General features: G+C 44.4%; 2 protein-coding genes across 4 annotated transcripts; one reads left to right on the forward strand and one right to left on the reverse strand.

Moving 5' to 3' along the window:
- The first annotated feature begins 330 nt into the window (after positions 1-330).
- Positions 331-12671, forward strand: slc12a9 (solute carrier family 12 member 9). 3 transcript variants are annotated; one of them, XM_030361419.1, is made up of 15 exons: positions 331-629; positions 1536-1602; positions 2902-3167; positions 3865-3999; positions 4121-4258; positions 5045-5347; positions 5565-5672; positions 6079-6190; positions 6719-6876; positions 7153-7235; positions 7866-7990; positions 8219-8411; positions 8646-8820; positions 9561-9707; positions 10355-12671. In XM_030361419.1, exons 3-15 carry the CDS (start codon positions 2957-2959, stop codon positions 11215-11217), a joined length of 2751 nt encoding a protein of 916 aa, XP_030217279.1. In that variant the 5' UTR covers positions 331-629; positions 1536-1602; positions 2902-2956; the 3' UTR covers positions 11218-12671. The 3 variants fall into 3 exon arrangements, with proteins under 3 accessions (XP_030217279.1, XP_030217277.1, XP_030217278.1); XM_030361418.1 differs by lacking the exon at positions 1536-1602 and having other exon boundaries at positions 349-431; positions 516-629; XM_030361417.1 differs by lacking the exon at positions 1536-1602 and having other exon boundaries at positions 332-629.
- On the reverse strand, positions 12669-16675 carry hsd20b2 (hydroxysteroid (20-beta) dehydrogenase 2). The gene is made up of 11 exons (XM_030361421.1): positions 16456-16675; positions 15431-15477; positions 15226-15301; positions 15003-15113; positions 14701-14768; positions 14332-14376; positions 14201-14235; positions 14011-14092; positions 13709-13774; positions 13220-13369; positions 12669-13130 (listed from the first exon to the last, which is right to left on the reverse strand). Exons 1-11 carry the CDS (start codon positions 16604-16606, stop codon positions 13035-13037), a joined length of 927 nt encoding a protein of 308 aa, XP_030217281.1. The 5' UTR covers positions 16607-16675; the 3' UTR covers positions 12669-13034.
- Between the last annotated feature and the right edge of the window lie 4691 nt (positions 16676-21366).

A 21366-nucleotide genomic window follows, 5' to 3' on the forward strand; every position in this document is an offset into this window, starting at 1 on the left:
TGTGATTTATGCTGCCCTACTTATTTTAACTTACTTCTTACACTTTTTTATTTTTTTACTTATCTTGATTTACTTCATCTTGTATTGTTGCTGCTATGCGGCTGTTGAGGAACCAATCATAATATTTTTACTCTTGTGTACTTACTCTTGTATTTTTACTCTTGTGTACTAGGCTACTTTCTACTACTTAGAAAGTAGCCTAATTCTGATACGGAAACCCTGCGGAACGTGACGTCAGAGCGTGTTCCGTGGACTCCTGCCGGAGGGCGTGGCCTCCGCGGATACTTCAAAACCCGTACCTCTCATCTCTGTGCTATTTAAGCCCTCCTCTTTCGCTGGTCACATGAACACTGTCTGTTCTCTCATGGGACTATTGTACGGAAACCGAAGGCGTGTCGTTGTTTCTGAGCCCTGTGAGAGACAACAGACAGGTTTGTGAGGACCTGCAAAAAAAAGACCCACTAACTTCCCCCTTCCGCGGATATAACAATTTCATATGTAAATATCCAAAACAGAAGTGTCCAAAGGGGCCCGGGCGGTGTGTTGAACTGAGATCGGGTCGTAGTCGTGCACGTCACATCAGAGGACGGTTTATTTGGGTCGCGACCAAACTCATCACAACACCTCGGGTAAGTGTGCATCTTTCTGTTGTTTGGCATAACGTTAAACATGTATGTTTCCGGAACGGCGGTGCATCATGATGCAGCCCACTAATGTCAATGTTGTAGGATCATAAGGACTGACGCAGTAGTACAGTTCGTTGGTTGCAGTCAGCGAGCCTGCCCAGAAGATATCCGACTCTCTAATAACACTTTTGCAGCTTTTGACTTTGACAAGATGACAACTAGTACTCCAACTTGTATCAATGAGCAGCCTGTTTGGGACACCATGCCGTGACAGTGTGTCGGATGCCTGGACAGTGTCTGACACTGACGGTTTGTGATAAGGTGGCCAAACATGCACCAGTGGGGTTGAAAGGGTAAAGTATTTGGACCCTTCTCTTAGTCCCGGGCCCGATATCCATATGCATGAATCGACCATTTGGTGGTGACACAAAGTTGACTCATGCAGTTCTCATTTGTGTCCTTAGTTTTCCATTTGTTGTCACTCATGAATCCTAACTGGAAAGGTGGGTAGGCCTTATATATTGCACCTTTAACGACAGCAGTGGCCTACATACATTTTATTACAAATTTATTAGAAATCTCCAGGACAAAGGTGATATACAATTTGTTTACTTATCGTTGCTATAACAATAATACCATTGGGACGCAGCCTATGAGAGTAAATAATAAGGAAGACACCCTGCAGTTGTAACTCGGTTTGGTTCAGAAACTAAGTAAAATAAAATGAGTCCGCTTATGATGGAGAGCTGAGGGTGCTGAGGCCAGCTAGCTGAGGAGGTGGATATATCCATTAGAAACAGTCACTGTGATGTGTTTCTGAGGGGGGCTGATCCAATGAGTGTATTATATTATAAGCTGATGTAGTTAATTCCGAAGCAAACCCTCTGTTCTCCTTCCATAACTCTCCAGCCGGCAGTATTGCTGACCACAGCATGTCCCCGTTCAAATGGCTGAAAATAGTGTGGCAGAATGAATAGTATGTGCATCCTTCCCAAAAAAATATTTTACACAACTGTCTGACTTTTTGCAAAGCCTTGTGACTTAAGTGAGTTGGAATGTTGGTCATGAGGAACCATACGTATCTTGGGCAGTCAAAACAATCCACCATTGCAAACACTGTATCAGGGATCAATTGCCTCGCAGGCGCTTTTGGATAAAAGTGTCTGCGAGGCAATTGATTCCTCTCCCCAGTACCTTAATCATAGTAGTCATTTTCAGATGGCACTAAGGAACCTGCAGAGGTCTCGATATTCTTGCTGAAGGATGCTTAAGAACATGCAATGTGGCAACATATCCTGGATTACAGAACCTTGATGTTTATTCATATTACCGATCTGAACTGTATGGTAAATGCTGAACCTGAGGGAACATTGTGTTCATGATTATCAAGCTTGTACAATAGGCCTATTGATTGCACACGTCATTGTTCTTCAGTTATAGTATTCCTTCAGTCAACACCCTCAAAGATAGAAAATTGGATTTCTATACTACTCATCAATACTAGCATGATTACTAATCACATACTTGGTACATACGCTTCTGTCCAAAGCAGGGTAGAATAATTGTTTTTCATGATGATACAGGTCATTACAGCTCTTTCCCATCTAGACTTGCAAACAGTGGGGTTTGAACCCAGACCCTTCGAGCTGGGAGTCAAACATTACCATTAAATACAATCACAAAATGAAAACATATATTTAAGTTAAGTTTAGCATGATGTTAGATTTTTTATATCCATATATCTGTATACATAGTTTATAACTTATAACTTATACCTGGTCCTTTTCATTTTGTCAGTCCGTTTTTCTCTTTGATAAAACAACCTTTTTATGAGCTTTAAATGGCTGTTATTGTGTATTTTCTGGTATATGTACCAAACATGGTTCATTCATGTTATGCGAGGACATCATATGGTTGGTGATATTAGTTATATATTTCGACTCATGATGGCTGTGTTGAAATTATCTCATTGCCTAATTTTCAGACAGTTAATGCCATTTTAATTGACTACTCACCACAGGTCCTGCCATGATATTCATCTTTATCATGGCTTCATGTAGATTATTATTATTATTACCCATAGCTTTCCTGCATAAAGTCTGTTTTCTACAGCAGAGATGTTCAGCTTTGTTGTTGACCGACTTTAAGAGACCCACTTATTATAAAACCGGTTCTGTGATGATATACAATAACTACAACATCTGGTTGGTTTTATTTAGAAAACCACTATACGAAATCCATTTATTATTGTTCTCATAATTTATTATTAATATAGGTGATTCTGAGGAAGTCAAGAGTCCCCCCCCCTCCGCCCCATCTGACACCTGACCATGTCCAACGAACACACACCCCTGCTGACCTCCGGGGTATGTGGCCTGGCCGTCGGCATGGCAACGGTGTGTGGTCGGGGCCAACCGGGGGAGTCGAGCCCCGCCCACGCCGGGGCCCCCAAGAAGGAGCCCCGAAAGCTGGACACCTTCTTCGGGGTGATGGTGCCCACCGTCCTGTCCATGTTCAGCATCGTGCTCTTCCTCAGGACCGGTGAGTGTGGGGGGGGGGCTCTGGGGGGCTCTGCATAAAGACACTCCAGGATCACAGTGAGGCAACGTCATAAAATAAGATCCCCAATCGATGACCTAAAACCCCCCAAACTACACTCGATACAGTACATTCCGTGGCTCCTGTGGAAAAGGTTCTGATAGTTTTAACTATTTCTCTTGTGGTAAGCTCCTTTATGATTTCAGGGAGAACGTTTCACAGCTTTACAGTACACTAGCATAGCATTCTTTTCCCTGTTTCGCCTCATCGTGTATAGGGGAAATCCATAGGTCATATGTAGGGCGGTCCCAATACGGTGCAAGGATACATGGACCAGATCCTAACAACATACCTAGATTTAGATCAGCTCTCCACTTAACCATAAAATAAGCACGTGATCATGTTTCTATTACTGCTGTCGTGTTTATAACACTTGGGTTTACTTTAGAATAGATAACTGCTAACCCAGGGAATTTGACACTAAGTCGCTAACAATAGTTAAGCTAGTGATGCACCTGTTTAAGCGGTCACAGAGTAGGAAACTATCAACAAGGACGCTTCCTAAAAAGGCATTGTGGTTACAAAGCCAGCATGAGATCGAGACAAAGCCGTAAAGCACTCGTAACGAACAGCTCTTGCTTGTGTTCCTTTTGGGAGGACACCGATGGTGATGTCCCGTGGTCTCCTCCCCCCCCTTCAGGGTTCATCGTGGGCCACGCTGGTCTCCTCCAGGGCCTGCTAATGCTGGTAGTGGCCTACACCATCATCTCTCTCACCATACTGTCCATCTGCGCCATCTCAACCAACGGAGCCATCAAAGGAGGCGGGGCCTATTGTATCCATAAGGGTGCTGACCAAAGGATTCCCTTTTTTTCTTTTCTTTCTGTTTTGAACATGCCAAACACAGATTTACTTTGATTGATTTGAAAGACGGGCCTTGACCAAACCCCCGTCAGACATGATAAGCCGCTCGCTTGGGCCGGAGTTCGGAGGGAGCATCGGCCTGATGTTCTTCCTGGCCAAGGTGTGTGCCTGTGGGGTGTACGTCCTCGGTCTGGTGGAGGCCATCCTGAACGTGTTTGGCATAGAGCCCGGTGAGCCTTCAAACCTTTTCCTCCCTTTTGTTAAGTATTCTAGTTGTGTCCTCCCATCCGGGGAGGCAGTATGGTCTTTCATGAGGCATTGACTCTTTATTTTTTAAAAAATGTTTTGTTCAGCATTTAGCAGACCCTTTTCCAAGGCGACTTATAGTGTTTTGTTGATATGAGTCATTCTGGAAGAGCAGGTAGGGTTTCGCTCAAGGATGCCTGCACAGGTAGTGTGTGATGCTATCCGGCACCACTGGCCTTTCCTGAAGAAAGCCTTAATAAGTATTACATTAGAGTGTAAGTGAACCCCTCTTTCTTCTGGAATTCGAATGATACGAAATTGAAATGTATCTCAATGGTTATGACTATTACGATTTTTAAGATAGTATCAGTGTTATAATGGGCCGTGTCGTACACACCGTGACGCTATACTACAAGTGTCCAAGGAGCTTGCCCCCCCCCCTCCAACCGCGCTACACATCCACGCACACCGTGGTGTTAGCGTAGCCTCTTGACGTCGGTGTTGTTCAGGGACACACGATTTCGAAGTGCCCTCGGGGGGGAAAAGGGCACTTAGGTGTCATGAAATAAACCCGACCTGAGTTCAGAGGAGGGTTTGAACGTTCACAAACGGGTTGGTCGCGACTGGCAAAAACATAGCATGTTACTCTTGTTTGTCTAAAGGACAAAATGGTTCAGATTGCTAGGTTGAGGAGGATACAGAACATGGTACCATTCTTAAACTACAACCTCCTGATCTTCCGTGTTTTAACCCCTCGCGGGGGCCCCCAGACGCAGCGGTGCTGGGGGGCGTGCGGGTCCTGCCCCAGGGCTACTGGTACAACGTGCTGTACTCGGCCGTGGTGCTGCTGCTCTGTCTGCTGGTGTGCCTGGTGGGCGCGCACATCTACGCCCGCACGGCCTTCGTCATCCTGCTGGTGGTCAACGTCACGCTGCTGTCCATCCTCATCAGCCCGCTGGCCGTGCCCGCCCAGGACTTCAACATCACGCACCACGGGCCCGGCAACCAGACGCGGCACTACGACGTCTCCTACACGGGCTTCAACGCCACCACGCTCGGCAACAACCTCTGGCGTGAGTTCCTTTCGCGTGTCTGCGTGTCTCTGCGGGTGTCTGCATATAGGATGTGAAAGTGAACCCGTTAACGTGTGTGTGTGTGTGTGTGTGTGTGTGTGTGTGTGTGTGTGTGTGTGTGTGTGTGTGTGTGTGTGTGTGTGTGTGTGTGTGTGTGTGTGTGTGTGTGTGTGTGTCACATTTACATTGTTCCCCATTTCTCCCCCTCGCGGCGCAGGCGGCTACACGCTGGACTACAGCACCAACTCGGTCATGTCCTTCGCCACCGTGTTCGCTGTGATGTTCACCAGCTGCACAGGCATCATGGCCGGAGCCAACATGTCAGGTTATACATCCAAACACTCAAGCGATACGAACCATCCTTGTGTACTTCAAGGGCTTAGACTCGGGTCATATAGGCCTTTCACACATGAACTCCGGATAAACTCTGGAGAATCGGGTCTGGAGATGATCCGGTGTGGACCTTTCACACATGCCAATCCCAATCGGAGATCAGACGTGTTTACACGTATTGGAGATACTCCGAAGGGGCGGAGTCTGACGTTTGAGTTCTCATATACATCCCTACCGGGTATTATCTGGAGAATGTTGGGTTACTTGTGTGAAAGGCCTAATGGTGATTTGGACTGGTGACTTGACTACAACTCTGGCATGCACAATTGCACATCTGTTTTGATTATTTTTAATAGCATTTATTAATTTATATTTTATCCCATTCCTTCTCTCTGAAGGGGAGCTGAAGACTCCCAGTGCGTCTATTCCCAAAGGCACCATCCTGGCCGTGGTTTACACCTTCATTGTCTATGTGGTTCTCTTCTTCCTGGTCAGCTCCACCTGTGAGAGGTGGGTCCTGTTGCATAGGAATAAAAGTACAATTTTATATTACTTACACAATAACATGTATGTACACTACTGATCAAAAGTTTGGGGTCCCCCAGACGATTTCCTGTTTTCCATGAAAACTCACTCTTTTATTAAACAATTATTCAGCGTTCTACTAATCATCAATTTGCTTTTAACACGATTAGCTAAATAATGCTCCAATGCATTTAGAACACAGCAGGGATGGTTGCTGGAAATGGGCCTCTGTACACCTATGTAGATATGCCTCCATCTAGAATAGTCAATTAGCACATTAACAATGTCTAGACTGTATTTCTGATTAATTGAATGTTATCTTCATTGAAAAAAAACAATGCTTTTTAAGAAAAAATAAAGACATTTCTAAGTGACCCCAAACTTTTGAACTTTAGTGTGTACATACATACATACATACATACATACATACATACATACATACATACATACATACATACATACATTGAAAACACATTACATTACAATACTGTCTTTCTCTCCTCTGTTTTGAAGGGATCTGTTGACGCAGGACTACGGCTTCTTCCAGAGGATCAACGTGTGGCCGCCGTTTGTGACCATCGGCATCTACTGCGGCGCTCTCTCGGCCGCCATGAGCTCCATGATCGGAGCGTCGCGCATCCTCCACGCCCTCGCCGAGGACCAGCTCTTTGGTAACACTCTCTGGCCCTGGGTTTGGTTGTCACAAGTCCATTTGTAATTACATAATAATAAATATACATTAACAGAAGCTCTATTGTTAACCAATTCCGTTAGCTTAAAGCTACAAGAAGTATAGCGGTCATCCCTTGCCATATATGGGCAGGGACAGTCACCTGACTGTTTCTGCCCATATATGGCAAGTGATCGCAGCAATACTTCTTGTAACATTAAGCTAATGAAGCCTCTATATCTCTAAAACAGATGCTGTTTATGCTCTCTCTACACAGGTTTGCCGTTGGCTCCAGCAGCCATCAAGTCCAGCTCGGGCAATCCCTGGGTGGCCGTCATGTACACGTGGGCCCTCGCGCAGGTGGGGAAGCCTTCATGTTCAAACTGAATTAAATCAATTGTTTTTCAGTCCAAGTGCAGCCGAGTAGCAGACAATGTACGACCCCCCCCCCCCCCGCCCCAAAAAAATTAATCGAATCATAATTCTTTTTAGCGGAGCGAAAGCACACAGAGGGCGAACGTAGCTGTTCTGTGTTCTTCTGCTTCCTTCAGATAAAGGACTCAAGTCTATTTGCGATGCAGGAATTCAAAAAACGTTATTTCCCTGTCTACCCCGATACGGCTGTACACAAAGTAACCATGGTTACTTTGGTTTGTTAGAGAATATGCTGACATATGGTAACTAACGATTTGGGCGGCATTTGGCTCCGGAGGTAGAGCGGGTTTAACTGGTAAACGGAAGGTCGCTAGTTCGATCCCCGGCTCCTCATAGAGTGTTGTGGTGTCCCAGAGCAAGGCCCCCCACCCTAACTGCTCCCGACCAGCTGGCTGTTGCCTTGCAGCGCTGACTCCGCCATCGTTGTGTGCATTTGTGCATGATTTGGGGAATATTGTAAAGCGGTTTGAGTGGCCACAGGTTAGAAAAGCGCTGTATTAATGCAGTCCATGTACCATTTGTGTGATGCATGGGCTCCGCCCGCTCGTGTTTCAGTGCGTGGTGTTCGCGGGGCAGCTGAACGCCGTGGCCGGGCTGGTCACGGTCTTCTACCTGCTGGCCTACGCCGCGGTGGACCTGGCCTGCCTGGCGCTGGAGTGGGCATCGGCGCCCAACTTCAGGTAACCTCGCCGTCCTAACTTCATCATTTAGACACTTTGATCCGACGCAAGTTACGAATGAGATGGAAAGACCACTTGTTTTATTGCAGACGTTTTTGTTTATCGTAGTTTCTTGTATCCATATTTTTGGTAGTTCTTAGTGAGGCTAAGAACTACCAAAGAAGCACACCATCAGAAGAGTAACTAGATAAAAAAAACGACATTTCCCACTGGGCTCCATTCTGGCAGGCCGACGTTCCAGTTGTTCTCCTGGCACACCTGCCTGCTGGGCATCATCAGCTGCCTGGTGATGATGTTCGTCATCAACCCGGTGTACTCCTCGGCCAGCATCGTCGTCCTGCTGCTGCTGCTCCTCTTCCTCCACTACAGGTCCCCCACCAGCAGCTGGGGCTACATCAGCCAGGCCCTCATATTCCACCAGGTACACACACACACACACAATCACACACACATATATACATAGAGATCTTTCTGTGTGTGTGTGTGTCTGTCTTTGTGCTGTCCGTATCATCTTTCACAAGTAAATGGCTTCTATAAATGATATGTATACGTGTGTACACACGCACAAACGCGTTCGCACACGCGCGCGTGCAAACAGGACTGAGAATATCACAAAGGGCAACAGAAGTGTCTGTGTCCCCCGGTTCTGGGCCAGGTGCGGAAGTATCTGCTGATGCTGGACGTGAGGAAGGATCACGTGAAGTTCTGGAGGCCCCAGGTTCTGCTGATGGTGTCCAACCCGCGCTCCTCCTCCCAGCTCATCCTGTTTGTCAACCAGCTGAAGAAGGGCGGCCTGTTTGTGCTTGGCCACGTGCAGCTGGGAGATCTGGGTAATGTCCTGGAGGGGTGGGGTCTGCTTGGGGCCGCGGGGCCATGAAATCGGGTTATGGATCTTATCTTCCAACCAGTTGATGTTATGAACCGCTGGTCAACTTGTTGTTTTTTGGTTTGTGTTTCTTGTTGATTATAGCTGGGAATATATATATATATATATATATATATATATATATATATATATATATATATATATATATATATATTCATTCTGTATTTTTTGTTATTACTTTTAAGTGTTATATTGTTGTACAATAATTGTTGGGTTTTCCCAGAGTATTCTCTGCATGTCTAGCGGGATGTTACCCAGCTAAAAGTTTGTAGGAAGCTGAGTAGCATATATTCTTACTTTATTTAATAGTATTTGCAGTGAAAACGACATACTGGCTCAACTTTAACCCTAGCCCCAGATACACAGCAACGCAGTAAGGAACTGTTAGTATGTTATGTCTGTTGAAATCATCTCGAAAAACAAACCTATATGTTTTTGTTTGTCCTTTTTTTAGGGTAAGTTTTCGATTAGATAATCAACTGCCAAACAATTGTGTGCCATGGTGTATGTTTTTTACTCCTCTAGATGGCAGCAAATTCACATCCCGAAAGGGATGTGAGTGTGTGTGTGTGATTAAAAAGAGAGTGACTCCAGAAAAACATTCTGTGGATGTTTTAGGACTTCAGAACTCTGTATTGAAAAAACTTTCTTCATGTCAGTGTATTCATCCATGTTTATGTTCAGATTCCTTCCCGTCGGACCCGGTCCAGCAGCAGTATAACTTCTGGCTGAGTCTGGTTGACAAGCTGGGGGTGAAGGCCTTCGTGGACCTGACTCTGTCTCCGTCCGTCAGACAGGGAACACAGCATCTCCTGCGCATCACTGGCCTAGGTGAATACCATAATAATAACATGACGAATGACTATGACGATAATTTTACTGGACTACTATTAGGTACATATTTAGATAATTCCAACTGGAATTAGCCTTAAACTCCTCAAAACAGTTTTTAACTGAGTAATGTTTTTAGCCGTTGGCTAGCGAGGTACAATTTGGTATTTAAAATATTCAATGTATGTGATTTTGCTGGATCCCTTTGGCTAATCATAACCAGACTTAATTGAAGTTGTGAATGCTTAATACCCTCCACATTTGACACACTTTGCACACTAGTGGCCTCTCGTGGCCAGAATTATCGCCAGAAGGCATTGGCTCTCTAAAAGGCTCTTTTGTGTGTTGTGTTACTAATACAAAAACCGAAAACAAAATGGTTCTCCACTTATTGACGTCTCTCTCTCTTTGACGTCGGTTCCTCTCCCTTTTATTGTCCTGCCATTGATCGGCACAGACAACGTAGAATGAGACCGCTTGTTTTAATCTCCCATCGATCCATTTCATTACAACCATGATCCGTCGAGTCCCATCACACAGCAAGCTCCAACAATACTTCCATTAGAGGCTGGACACCGACGGGTCCGGCTCCAAACTGTGCCTTTTTGATTGTGCTGACTGTATTGCTCGATCCCTGCTCTGCCAAGGCGGCATGAAGCCCAACACCCTGGTGCTGGGCTTCTACGACAGCTGCACCCCCGATGACTACTTCCTCCAGGACCCGGCCTTCTGCCACGCCTCGCCGGGCAAGATGCAGGAGGACAACTACAACTTCGGCGTGGACCTGCCCTCGCTGCAGGCCCACTTCCCCCCGGTGCGCCACGTGGAGAGCCCCCGCTGGCTGTCCCCCGAGGAGTACGTGGGCATCGTGTCGGACGCCATCAAGATGGACAAGAACGTGTGCCTGGGACGCTACCTCTTCGAGCTGCAGGGGGAGGGCCGGGACAGCAAGGTGGACGGCTCGGAGCGCACCATCGACGTGTGGCCGCTCAACCTGCTGCAGCCCAGCCGCTGCGACCGCGTGGACGTGTGCAGCCTCTTCCTGCTGCAGATGGCCTGCGTGCTCAACATGTCGGGCCGGTGGCGCCGCGCCCGCATGCGCATCTTCCTGAACGTGGAGGCGGCGTCGGGTGAGCAGGGCTGGGCGGTGAACGAGGAGACCTTCCGGGAGCTGCTGCGGAAGCTGCGGATCCGGGCGGCCATCACCATCGTGCCGTGGGACGCGGCCGTGCAGAGCTACTGCGCCTGCCGCGCCGCGCCGGAGGACGGCGAGGACGCCGCCGAGGCCACGCCCCCCCCCCCCCTCTCCGACGACTTCCTGTCGGCGGTGAACGGCCTGCTGATGGAGCACAGCTCCCAGGCGGCGGTGCGCTTCCTCTATCTGCCCCGCCCGCCCGCCCATTACAGCCAATCGCAGCAGTACTTGTCCCAGTTAGAGGCGGTGACCAATCGTTTAGGGCCCACCCTCTTGATCCACGGCGTCACCCCGGTGACGTGCACCGACTTCTGATGGAGGCGCTTTAGACCCAAGGCTTTTAGACTCTTGTCTGTTCTGTGTTCAGTATCTCGATGATGGTCATGCAGGGAACATTTGGTTAAATAAATCTAAAGTTAAATATAATTACTAAGAACACTCCCTCTCGTCAGCACACGACCGGAGGGCTTCCATTACTCTCTCACAGCAAATTAAGCAGAAGTTATTGTGCCGTTGGTGTGCTTTATTCCTGCGTTCTCATCACGCTTGCTTGTTGACATGGCACTCGATGCCTAATTGCTAGGGTTTCCACCGTCTTATCAATCGCTCCGGCTTCACCTAACATCTCTTCAAGTCTGGTCACTGTAGCGACTTTGTGTGCTTCCCTGTGGCTACTTGCTCTTTAGATAACGTTTGCCTTTTCTTACGACAGAGCCAAAGATGGTCACCGTGGCGTGGAAGTGTTTTTGTCACTGGTGGTTTGCAAAGCTGTGGTAGACGGGGGGGACGACTAGTGTGCAAGATGTTAATATTAACTATGCACACGTTCTGTACTTGAAGTAGTTAACGCAGGGTACTGTCGATGTAAAAGGTTGCTTCAGCTTCTGCAAGTGCTTAACGGAGAGTGTACATACAGTACCTCAGGCTAGTTGTGTTCTTGGAACACAAGTATTAGAGCACGTGTTACTGATGTCACATGTTTAGCTTAGGATCACTAAGGGATCGCTTAAAACGGCTTCACAAAAGCACTGTACACCTGAATGAGCTTATCTGTTGGGGAAAAAGCAGAGCTTAACAAACTGAAATTGTACAGAAACTTCTTTGAAACCGGGCTGCTGGGTAGATGTAAATGTCTATGCTTTCTTTTTTCATTCCAGTTCGGAAGAGATAAAAGACCAAAACTATTTAACAGATAAAAGATCTAAGCTAACCGAAAATAGAACTGACCAAATGACGTGTCAATTTAGTCTCAAATAAACGGAAACAAAGTTAACATTTGGGGCCAGAAAAATACGGAAACAAAGTGTGTGTTGTATCTGTATGCATTAGAAATGTGATACCTGATGGTAGCACATTTAATACGATTTATCAAGGGAATTGTTGTGTACCAATTATTAGAAATATTATCTTTTAAAATGTTACATGGCGACTTGTCCAAACCAGGTTTGTTTGTTATTTTTTCAAAGCTACGAGCTACTGCTTACCGCTCACTTAAAAATGTTTTTGTAATGGTTGATGTGGCCTTGCAATGCCAATAATAAATAGCAAGTATTAGTAAATGAATCCCCATAAGTGCCATGAAGCTTATGCTTGGCATTTCTATGAAATGTGATTTGCTAGTTATGCCGAAAAACATTGATTATAACAATTGTTCTGGGAATATATTTGAAATTACATTTCAGTATGCATTGTTACCTCTGTAACTGTTACCCTTTTATAGATGAATTGGAAAAGGATTTGAGGGTATAAAATAAATACAATAAAGCTTGTGGTTTTTGTAAAACTTTATGAAGTGCATCAGAAAAAGAATCCATTCAAACTGAATTAATGTTAGAAGCTCAACACCAACCCCGCAGAAGCCATTACCTTCCACGGCTCCACGTTTTGTGATATAATAATCCAAAGGAACATTCATCAGTACACCTCGTCCTTACTGCAGTGCAGACGTCTGAACAGCCACACATCATGTGACCATGCACAAACACATGGTCAAGTGTTTTTCTCGTTTCCTCTTTTAAAAGCGAGAACCCAATCCTCGTAAGGACCAGCGATGATGAAAACGGGGAAGGACGCCCAGCTCTACAGTGACCACCAAACCCTCCGGCTATGCGGTGTGTCCGCTCCTTTAGTCTTTAGTCTTTATGGAGGTTTTCTGGTACCTCTCTGGGTTTTTTCATGAGGTAGGCTAGGCGGTGAACCAAGCCTGACCCTAGCTTTAATACAAAGCTCTATAGGGGGATAGAAAACAGTCCTTAGTGAGGTCCCCTTATTGCATAATAGAGGCGTTAAACTTCACTCTATGTCCTATCCTACTGACCTGAAGTCCATGAGAGACGCAGCCGTTGGTGTAGTTGGTGTACCCCACGGTGTTCAACGCCTCACGGGCAAAGTCTGACGCACTCTTCACCAAACCGTTGACTCTACAGTTGAAGGTCATGTTGGTGGAGACCAACAGTGGTGCCACACACTGCAGAGAGATACACAATGACACAGGCTTTTCAGAAACATCTGCCATGTTTATTTTTGTCCGCCACTTTCCGTATCTCATCTTTGCTAACTTGGAAGAATGTTGTATGCTACTGCCAAAAATAGAAAATCTTGAAGGTTGCCTCAAACCATGGATGAATGGTTCAGAAGCAATTTAACCGATATATCAGAATCAGAATCTCTTTATTGTCATATCAGCTAAATGTTACAATTAAACTGATGAACACATTAAATATACAAATGGTGTCCAGATTATCTTCCAATCAAGAAACAGTTATGTAGTTCAGTACGTCACGTAAAGCTAAGCTAAGATCCTCACCTGCACAGTGATTCCCTTAGACCTGTACTCTGAATCCAGACAGAGGGATATATATCGTACAAAGACCTGAAATCAGGACAACAGCTGGATTTAGACTCTGTGTGTTTCTACACAAACGCTGGAACATGTAGTACAAATGAAACATGAGACAATAAAGAAATAAACAGGTGTGTGTGTGTGTGTGTGTGTGTGTGTGTGTGTGTGTGTGTGTGTGTGTGTGTGTGTGTGTGTGTGTGTGTGTGTGTGTGTGTGTGTGTGTGTGTGTGTGTGTGTGTGTGTGTGTGTGTATGAAACAACAGTACCTTAGTGGCACAATAAAGCGAGAGAAACGGATACGGACGGGCCCCGATCTCAGAGCCGATGTTGATGATGAGCCCCGACCCTCTAGAGAGACAAAGGAGAACATACACTGTATGAATAAATAATTCAACACTCAAAGCAAGTGAAACAAACGACCACAGCTCCTCAGCAGTTGCCTTATCAAGTTCTCACCTTTTAACCATATCTGGAAGAACTATTCTGGTCATCTGAGGAGCAAGAAAATAAATGATTATCTATTTAAAAACAAAAACATATCTGTACAGCTGCAGGTGTTATGTTTGATACACTGATGTTTTTTTTACCTGGGTGACAGATAGCATGTTACAGTTGACAACCTGGGAGATTTTCTAGACATGACAGATTAAATGAGATTAGATTAAATTAGGGTGGACTATACTATTATCACCCCTGAGTGGAAATTTAGTTGTACCAGCAGCACACCTTAAATATCAATATTAAAAGGCAGGTTAGGATATTGTCCATAAGGTTGGACTACTATATCTTGCAGATAAGAGTGCTGTTATGGAGCAGACTAATACAAAACTAAAATACCTCGACAGTGCAGCAGCATTAGGGGCTACACATATTTGATGTCCATTAACAAATGATGAGACATATGATATGAAAACTATATACAGTCCTAAACTATATGGCACATTTGGGAATCTTACCAGTTCTGAATCCGGTACATCCAGGAACTGACTGAAGCTCCCGGAATAGCTCATTCCCACGTTGTTCACTGAAAACCAATCAAATCATCTATATGTATTGTGTGGTCCGCTAGAGCCCGAGAACCCCTAGAACTAAACGTAAGGGTAATGGATTTCAAAATGTGTTTTCTTAGTCACATGAGAGGGTGTCCATATTGCTTTGTCCATGGATATTAGTCATATCCATGGACAAAGCAGCATACACTATTGGCCATTGTCGGCCCCATTGGTTGTCTCACGGGGACATCTTGTTTTCTACACACCAAGGATCCCGATGTCGATGCCTCGCAATGCTTCTTCTATCGCAGGATATATGCTTCCTCCTCCAGTGAAGTCTGCCTGGATGGTGAGAGTCCTGCGGCCATATTCAGCCTCTGAAAGAGGTCATACATAACGTTTATTGAGAACAGCAGCCACAGCTAGAAAACAAACAACAACAACAGAAAAGTTTTTGTTAACTGAGATCAAATGTTTATCTTCACCCACCTATTTCTTCTGCCACCATCTGAAGCTTCTCGTTGGATCTGCTGATCAGAACCACATCCAGACCTCTTCGGGCTAACTGTCAACGTCCCGTGGAGACAGGTCAACATTGACAGACTCATCTCGAAGCCCCCAGCATGGCATTTGAAACTTCAACATCATCGTCTGGAAATCATGTTAAGAGCTTGGGGAGCAAGTCAACGCTCACCTCTTTGGCGTAGGCTCTGCCGATCCCTGAAGTGGCGCCGGTAACAACTAGAAGTATTAATAGATATTTAATATATCAATATATTACTTTGATATGTTGGCCTTTATTTTTCAGGATATTTGACTTGTTTAAGAAAAGGAATAGTTATCTTTGCCTTTGCAAACCAGAATGAAACTTGAGCAATACAAATTTAAGACAGTTAACAATTGTTCTTTATTTTGCTCACCAAAATTGTAGGTCAATCTTCAATCATGCACTAGTGAACATATTGTGTTCATTAAGCAAGTAGCTGCGACGGACATTCAGAGGTCAGACCTTTCATATGATGCTTGTTTACATACTCAGGATCCTTATTTACATTCAAAGTACATGTCTTTATCATTTGATAATATAAATGTGTACCTAAAAAACGGTTTTGTTTTTTTACAGATTGATTATGAATTGTGATAGTGATTCATATTATAATTAAATTAAACATTTATGGACCTGCTTAATTACGTACAGAAAAAAGACGAACGAACACACAATAAAAAATGACATGTCTCTTTTCTGTTAAGCATCTTTTTTATTCTCTATGCTCAAATTCTGCTACTATTCAAAGTGTAGGCTGAGCACGAGACAGTGTTTTCTTGCACTGTTTTTTTGCACTGTTTAAGCACTCATGCATGTAAATATTGGCTTGTGCACTATTCTTCTTCTATATTGTTTCCCTGGTTATACATTTTTAGCCTTTTGCATTTAGCGTTTTGCACATTTATACGTTTGTTTTTTTGTCTTATACTTATTATATTTTGAAAGATGGTGTTTGCTGCTGCTTGTGTGCAATTTCCTGAGGTAACCTTCCCAAGGGATTAATAAAGTTACTATCTATCTATTTATAAACCAATCTGCAATTGTGTATGAACAGAACGAGATATCAGGTTTTTTTTTACCATCTCTTTGTACAATTGAAGTCTATCACAATTCTAACCATTTGAATCTTGTACTAATACAAACACACGTTTAGGACAAGTGAGAAGCCGTACCTGCCCATTTTCCATATTTCTTCAAATCCACTCGCCAAATCTCTGACAGAAAGAATGTTGTGAATCCACACCAACAGGTCCAGAGCATCTTAAGCAGGATCCATCCGATGCAGACAGCACCCACTACGGCCAGTCCCCACATAAGATCCATGACGGCTCAACTGGTGCTCGTGCCTGCATATAATTACTGTGTGAGAGGGATCCACTGTGCTCCTATATGAGCGGGGTTCTGTAGTTTAACATGAACCCTCCCTTGCTGCTCCAGAGCTAAACCCCGCCCCCTTGTCCATTGGGCCTTCACCTGACGTCACATCAACCCTGGAATCTAACCTTTGACGGTAACTTACAGGATGTTTGTGATAACAGGTTATGAACAATAAAGTTTCTTTATTAGGCGTGTAGTACACGTGTGTACACGTGCGCGCACACACACACACACACACACACACACACACACACACACACACACACACACACACACACACACACACACACAGACGCACACACCCCTGGGTATATCTTTATTTGTCTTGTGTTTAATTTGTACTTCTGGAACATTCCAGCTCAGTAGATGAATGGTCTCACTGAAACGTGTGTGTGTGTGTGTTCAGGGCCACGCCTGCGGATCAAAGGTTCTGGCATGATGTCTGATGTGTCACCCATCACTCAATGGGACGACATGATTGGCAAGTCGCCTCGCACGACCGCACCTCCACGCTTTAATGCTACTGCGGTTTCCCCTCCAGATGCCAATGCCAACCACACCAAGCCACGACAGTGTCAGTGTCACACAATGAAAACAGAAACGTAATGACCAATACTCGTCCATCGCCCCATTCACAATCACAACGTTGTTACGTCTGCGGCGCTTTCATCTAATCAAAGCGTAGCAGGCGTGAGTGAAGAGCGACGTCGCACGGCAGATATGCCGTTTCAGCGGATTGCGATGCGAAGCGGCCCCCATGTGAACCGCCCGCTGATAACCCTGGGCTGAGGTCACTCCTAATCAGATACCCATGCCTGAAAAGGAAACTGTCACACAATGCCTGTTCTCTGACAAACAAGGGAGTGTTTCCACAGAGATAACGTGGAAATGTTTGTGATTACAATTTGTGCATGAACATTTCTGGTCTGCCTCATCTATGTTTCTCTTCAGTGCTTGTACAGTAGCGTGTCGTGTCAGTCTGAAGTACCCCAAGAGGAGAAGCGACTTAAGGACCACCACCCCTTTGGGCTCCGTAAGACGCTGCTCCTCTTGAGGTAGTCGCACTCTAAGAACTCATTACAGTATTTACATCTTCGCACAACACAGCAAGGGTCCCGTTCTGTAATCAGATTAAATGTGTGGATGAGCGTATCATGTCTGTAATATCTATTATTGTCGTCACTGCATGTACAGTACTGTGTTGTGTACTATCTGGGAAGGAGTGTGGAGCTCTCCCCCCCCCTCCCCCTCCTCTCCTCCTCCTCCTCCCTCCTCCTTCCCCCTCCTCTTCCTCCTCCCCCCTCTTCCCCCTCCTCTTCTTCTTCTCTCCCTCTTTCGTGCTTCCCAAGGTCATCAATATTAATAACTAATATTGGCCATTAAACACAGTAGCCGTTGTTAAAGGGAATCCACAAGCTAGGGGAAGGTGAGACATCATGTATTGTATAGTATTATGAGTGGCACTCTGCTCCACAATAACATTTCCATGGCTGTTATAGCACAATCATAACAAAGAACATGTTTATCTTACTTGCCAAACATGGCTGATTGACAGCATTTTTTACTCCTTTCCAGCCAACGCACAAAACTATCTTTTGCATGTGTGTGTGTGTGTGTGTGTGTGTGTGTGTGTGTGTGTGTGTGTGTGTGTGTGTGTGTGTGTGTGTGTGTGTGTGTGTGTCTGCTGGGTGTGTATGGACTGGTTTTGTGGACTGGGTGTGTGTCTGTGTGTGTGTGTGTGTGTGTGTGTGTGTGTGTGTGTGTGTGTGTGTGTGTGTGTGTGTGTGTGTGTGTGTGTCTGCTGGGTGTGTATGGACTGGTTTTGTGGACTTGGTGTGTGTGTGTGTGTGTGTGTGTGTGTGTGTGTGTGTGTGTGTGTGTGTGTGTGTGTGTGTGTGTGTGTGTGTGTGTGTGTGTGTGTCTGCTGGGTGTGTATGGACTGGTTTTGTGGACTGGGTGTGTGTGTGTGTGTGTGTGTGTGTGTGTGTGTGTGTGTGTGTGTGTGTGTGTGTGTGTGTGTGTGTGTGTGTGTGTGTGTGTGTGTGTGTGTGTCTGCTGGGTGTGTATGGACTGGTTTTGTGGACTGGGTGTGTGTATGTGTGTGTGTGTGTGTGTGTGTGTGTGTGTGTGTGTGTGTGTGTGTGTGTGTGTGTGTGTGTGTGTGTGTGTGTGTGTGTGTGTGTGTGTGTGTGTTTCACTAGGTGTGGTAAAGTCATCTCTGTCATAACTGGAATGTTGGATTTGTTGTACTGTGAGTACTGCTTTGGCCTACTTCCAGGCCAACCTCATATCGGGATTGATATGCTTTTACAAAATCAAATCTTCAGTCTCTCAAACATTTATAGTAGAAAGACGAAACCCCGAAAAGGCTGATTGTAGAAGAACAAAGAACCACGCAGAGTGAAGGTGTAAATAATGTGGTATCGTGTAACTACCTAGAGAGGAGAAGCGTCTGAATGACCACAAAGGGGGCACGATGCAGGGACTCCCGCTCCGTTTAAGGAGGGAACACTATCATCCTACTCAGTGTCAAAGTTCCCACTTACATTCGGGATGCTGATGTGCCTAAAGGTAAACCTTGAATATCGCAGTTATGGACATGCTATGAAAAACATTTGAGGGAATTTAAAGCTGCAATTATTTGATTAATTTACAATACCAATTTCAAAGGGTGGCAGGCTAATGCATCTTGTAGATATGTAACACATATATTCTTCTCGTTAGTGTTGGCATAATTTAATGGTATACAGGTATTATTTGGAATTGTACCTTAGTATGGTCTTAATCATTGTCATGAATATTTGGCCATGAAAACGCATTCCATCCTTCAAGTAGTTTCATGTTATCTTTGTTTTATTGTTGCAGATGATCCGGTTTTGGTATCAGCAGTATCAAACTGAAACCTGGTATCCCACACAGCTAGTGTAAAAAATAATGCAAACACGTTCAGGTTAAAGTTAAATATTTGCGTTTATTTAAATGGTATCCTACTCATTGTTTTCGGCTTACCGTAGTGTGAGTGTAAGGCATTATTTAATACAGTTTTTGCCAACACTTACAACTAGACACGCTAGCTCAGAGCATATGCGCCCCCTAGAGGCTCAATCAGGCCATGAATATAGAGCTATGTAGTTTAGGTGGGTTGGACTATTGGAATGAGAACTCATAATTAACCAAAACAGAAAATAATCAATGCCTTTAGAACTTGTGAGAAAAGACATTTCATATGTATAATATATAAACATAGATTTAAAGATATCTGTCTGTATTAGAAAGCATTCAATATAGCTTCAGTATTTTGAATTCTTGATAAAGCAGTGTGTAAGATTAAGTGGCATCTAGCGGTGAAGTTGCAGATTGCAACCTACTAAATCCCACGCCCCTTCTAACCCCCTCACGTCTCCCTTCACAACGATGTGGGATAAACTTTTGACCTCTACTGGCCAGGGCGCACTTCCAAGATGATTTCATCGTCTACGGCAGCACCGAGTAGCCAATAGTCAAGGGATGAGGCGACAGATTCATAATTTGTATTTATTTATTCAGTCTGTAAAAAACTATAGGTCATCGCTTACAAGAAGGAAAGTGGTGGAAACATCGGTGTTGATGTTGGGAAGGGCCGAAATTATGCAAATAAATAAATAAATCGATAAATCTCCTTAAATGCATTCAAACAAAGGAACGGGCCTCTTTATGAAAATGTAAGGAGTAGAAAGTCGATGTTTTTGTTATAATGTAATGAGTAATAGTTGAAAAAAAAACAATCCATCTATATATATATATATATATATATATATATATATATATATATATATATATATATATATATATATATATATATATATATATATACATATATATAAAGGGCTCCTTCTTAGGTTACAAAAACCAAATTCGTAATTTCATGGAATTATAAACTAATTCAAACATACACTAATTAAAACATACTTATGGGTATTTATAGTCCATTTCTACCATGTCCATTCCGCTATTTGCCAATCATTTCTACACACTGAACATTAAAACTCCCCCTTAAAGGACATATGTAGGTAAGATTTTAGCTATTATTTGAGTGTTATGTAACCTAAATGGCACTGCCATCTGGATCTATGAGAATATCTGTTAAGAGTTGATTGTGCCTGCCTTTGTATGAGCCACTTTCGAATTTAGACCGCTCCCGGCCTCATCTCTGACCGGACGTTTCTGATTGATTAAGGTTAGCTTGAAGGCTAGTAATACTGGAGAAGAGGGCACTAAAAATGAGACCAAGTACTTAGTCTCTTTCAACGTCCTTACCCCTTTGGTGGACAAGTTATTTGTGCCGTCATGGTTGCTGTGTTACCAAGGTGTGAGCTTTCATAGAAGTGATCTCTACGGTGCCATGAGCCGATGCGCTAAGAGACTTCAGGGTCGTGGGTTTAGCGGGCCATCCCAGGGCTAATCTGATTACCTCCGTGAGGCTGCTGTCACTGTGGGAGACAAGGCAAACCACTGCTATATTACCAATACCACAAGCCCACAACCAGATGAGCTCTCGTGTTTTGCCAGAAAGATAATAACAATCTCACACACATCTTACAGCAAGAAATTAGAATATTTTTGGTCAAATGGTCTCTCCTTTGTCTTAATCAGTAAACTGATTATCATCTAACTAATCAAACATACTCAGAGATGAACCCACAGAAGGGCACCTTCCGGGAAGACTT

The sequence above is a fragment of the Gadus morhua genome, chromosome 7, assembly GCF_902167405.1.
Source record: "Gadus morhua chromosome 7, gadMor3.0, whole genome shotgun sequence".
Classification (NCBI taxonomy): Eukaryota; Metazoa; Chordata; class Actinopteri; order Gadiformes; family Gadidae; genus Gadus; species Gadus morhua.

What these genes read in the sequence shown, in the direction of transcription:
- slc12a9 (XM_030361419.1), top strand. Translation starts at nt 2,957, where the DNA reads ATGTCCAACGAACACACACCCCTGCTGACCTCCGGGGTATGTGGCCTG. An exon ending in CGTGTTTGGCATAGAGCCCG is followed by an intron (nt 4,259 to 5,044) that starts GTGAGCCTTCAA and finishes GGGGGCCCCCAG; the next exon opens with ACGCAGCGGTGCTGGGGGGC. An exon ending in ACACGTGGGCCCTCGCGCAG is followed by an intron (nt 7,236 to 7,865) that starts GTGGGGAAGCCT and finishes CTCGTGTTTCAG; the next exon opens with TGCGTGGTGTTCGCGGGGCA.
- hsd20b2 (XM_030361421.1), bottom strand. Translation starts at nt 16,606, where the DNA reads ATGGATCTTATGTGGGGACTGGCCGTAGTGGGTGCTGTCTGCATCGGA. An exon ending in GATGGTGGCAGAAGAAATAG is followed by an intron (nt 15,114 to 15,225) that starts GTGGGTGAAGAT and finishes GACCTCTTTCAG; the next exon opens with AGGCTGAATATGGCCGCAGG. An exon ending in ACATGCTATCTGTCACCCAG is followed by an intron (nt 14,236 to 14,331) that starts GTAAAAAAAACA and finishes CTTGCTCCTCAG; the next exon opens with ATGACCAGAATAGTTCTTCC.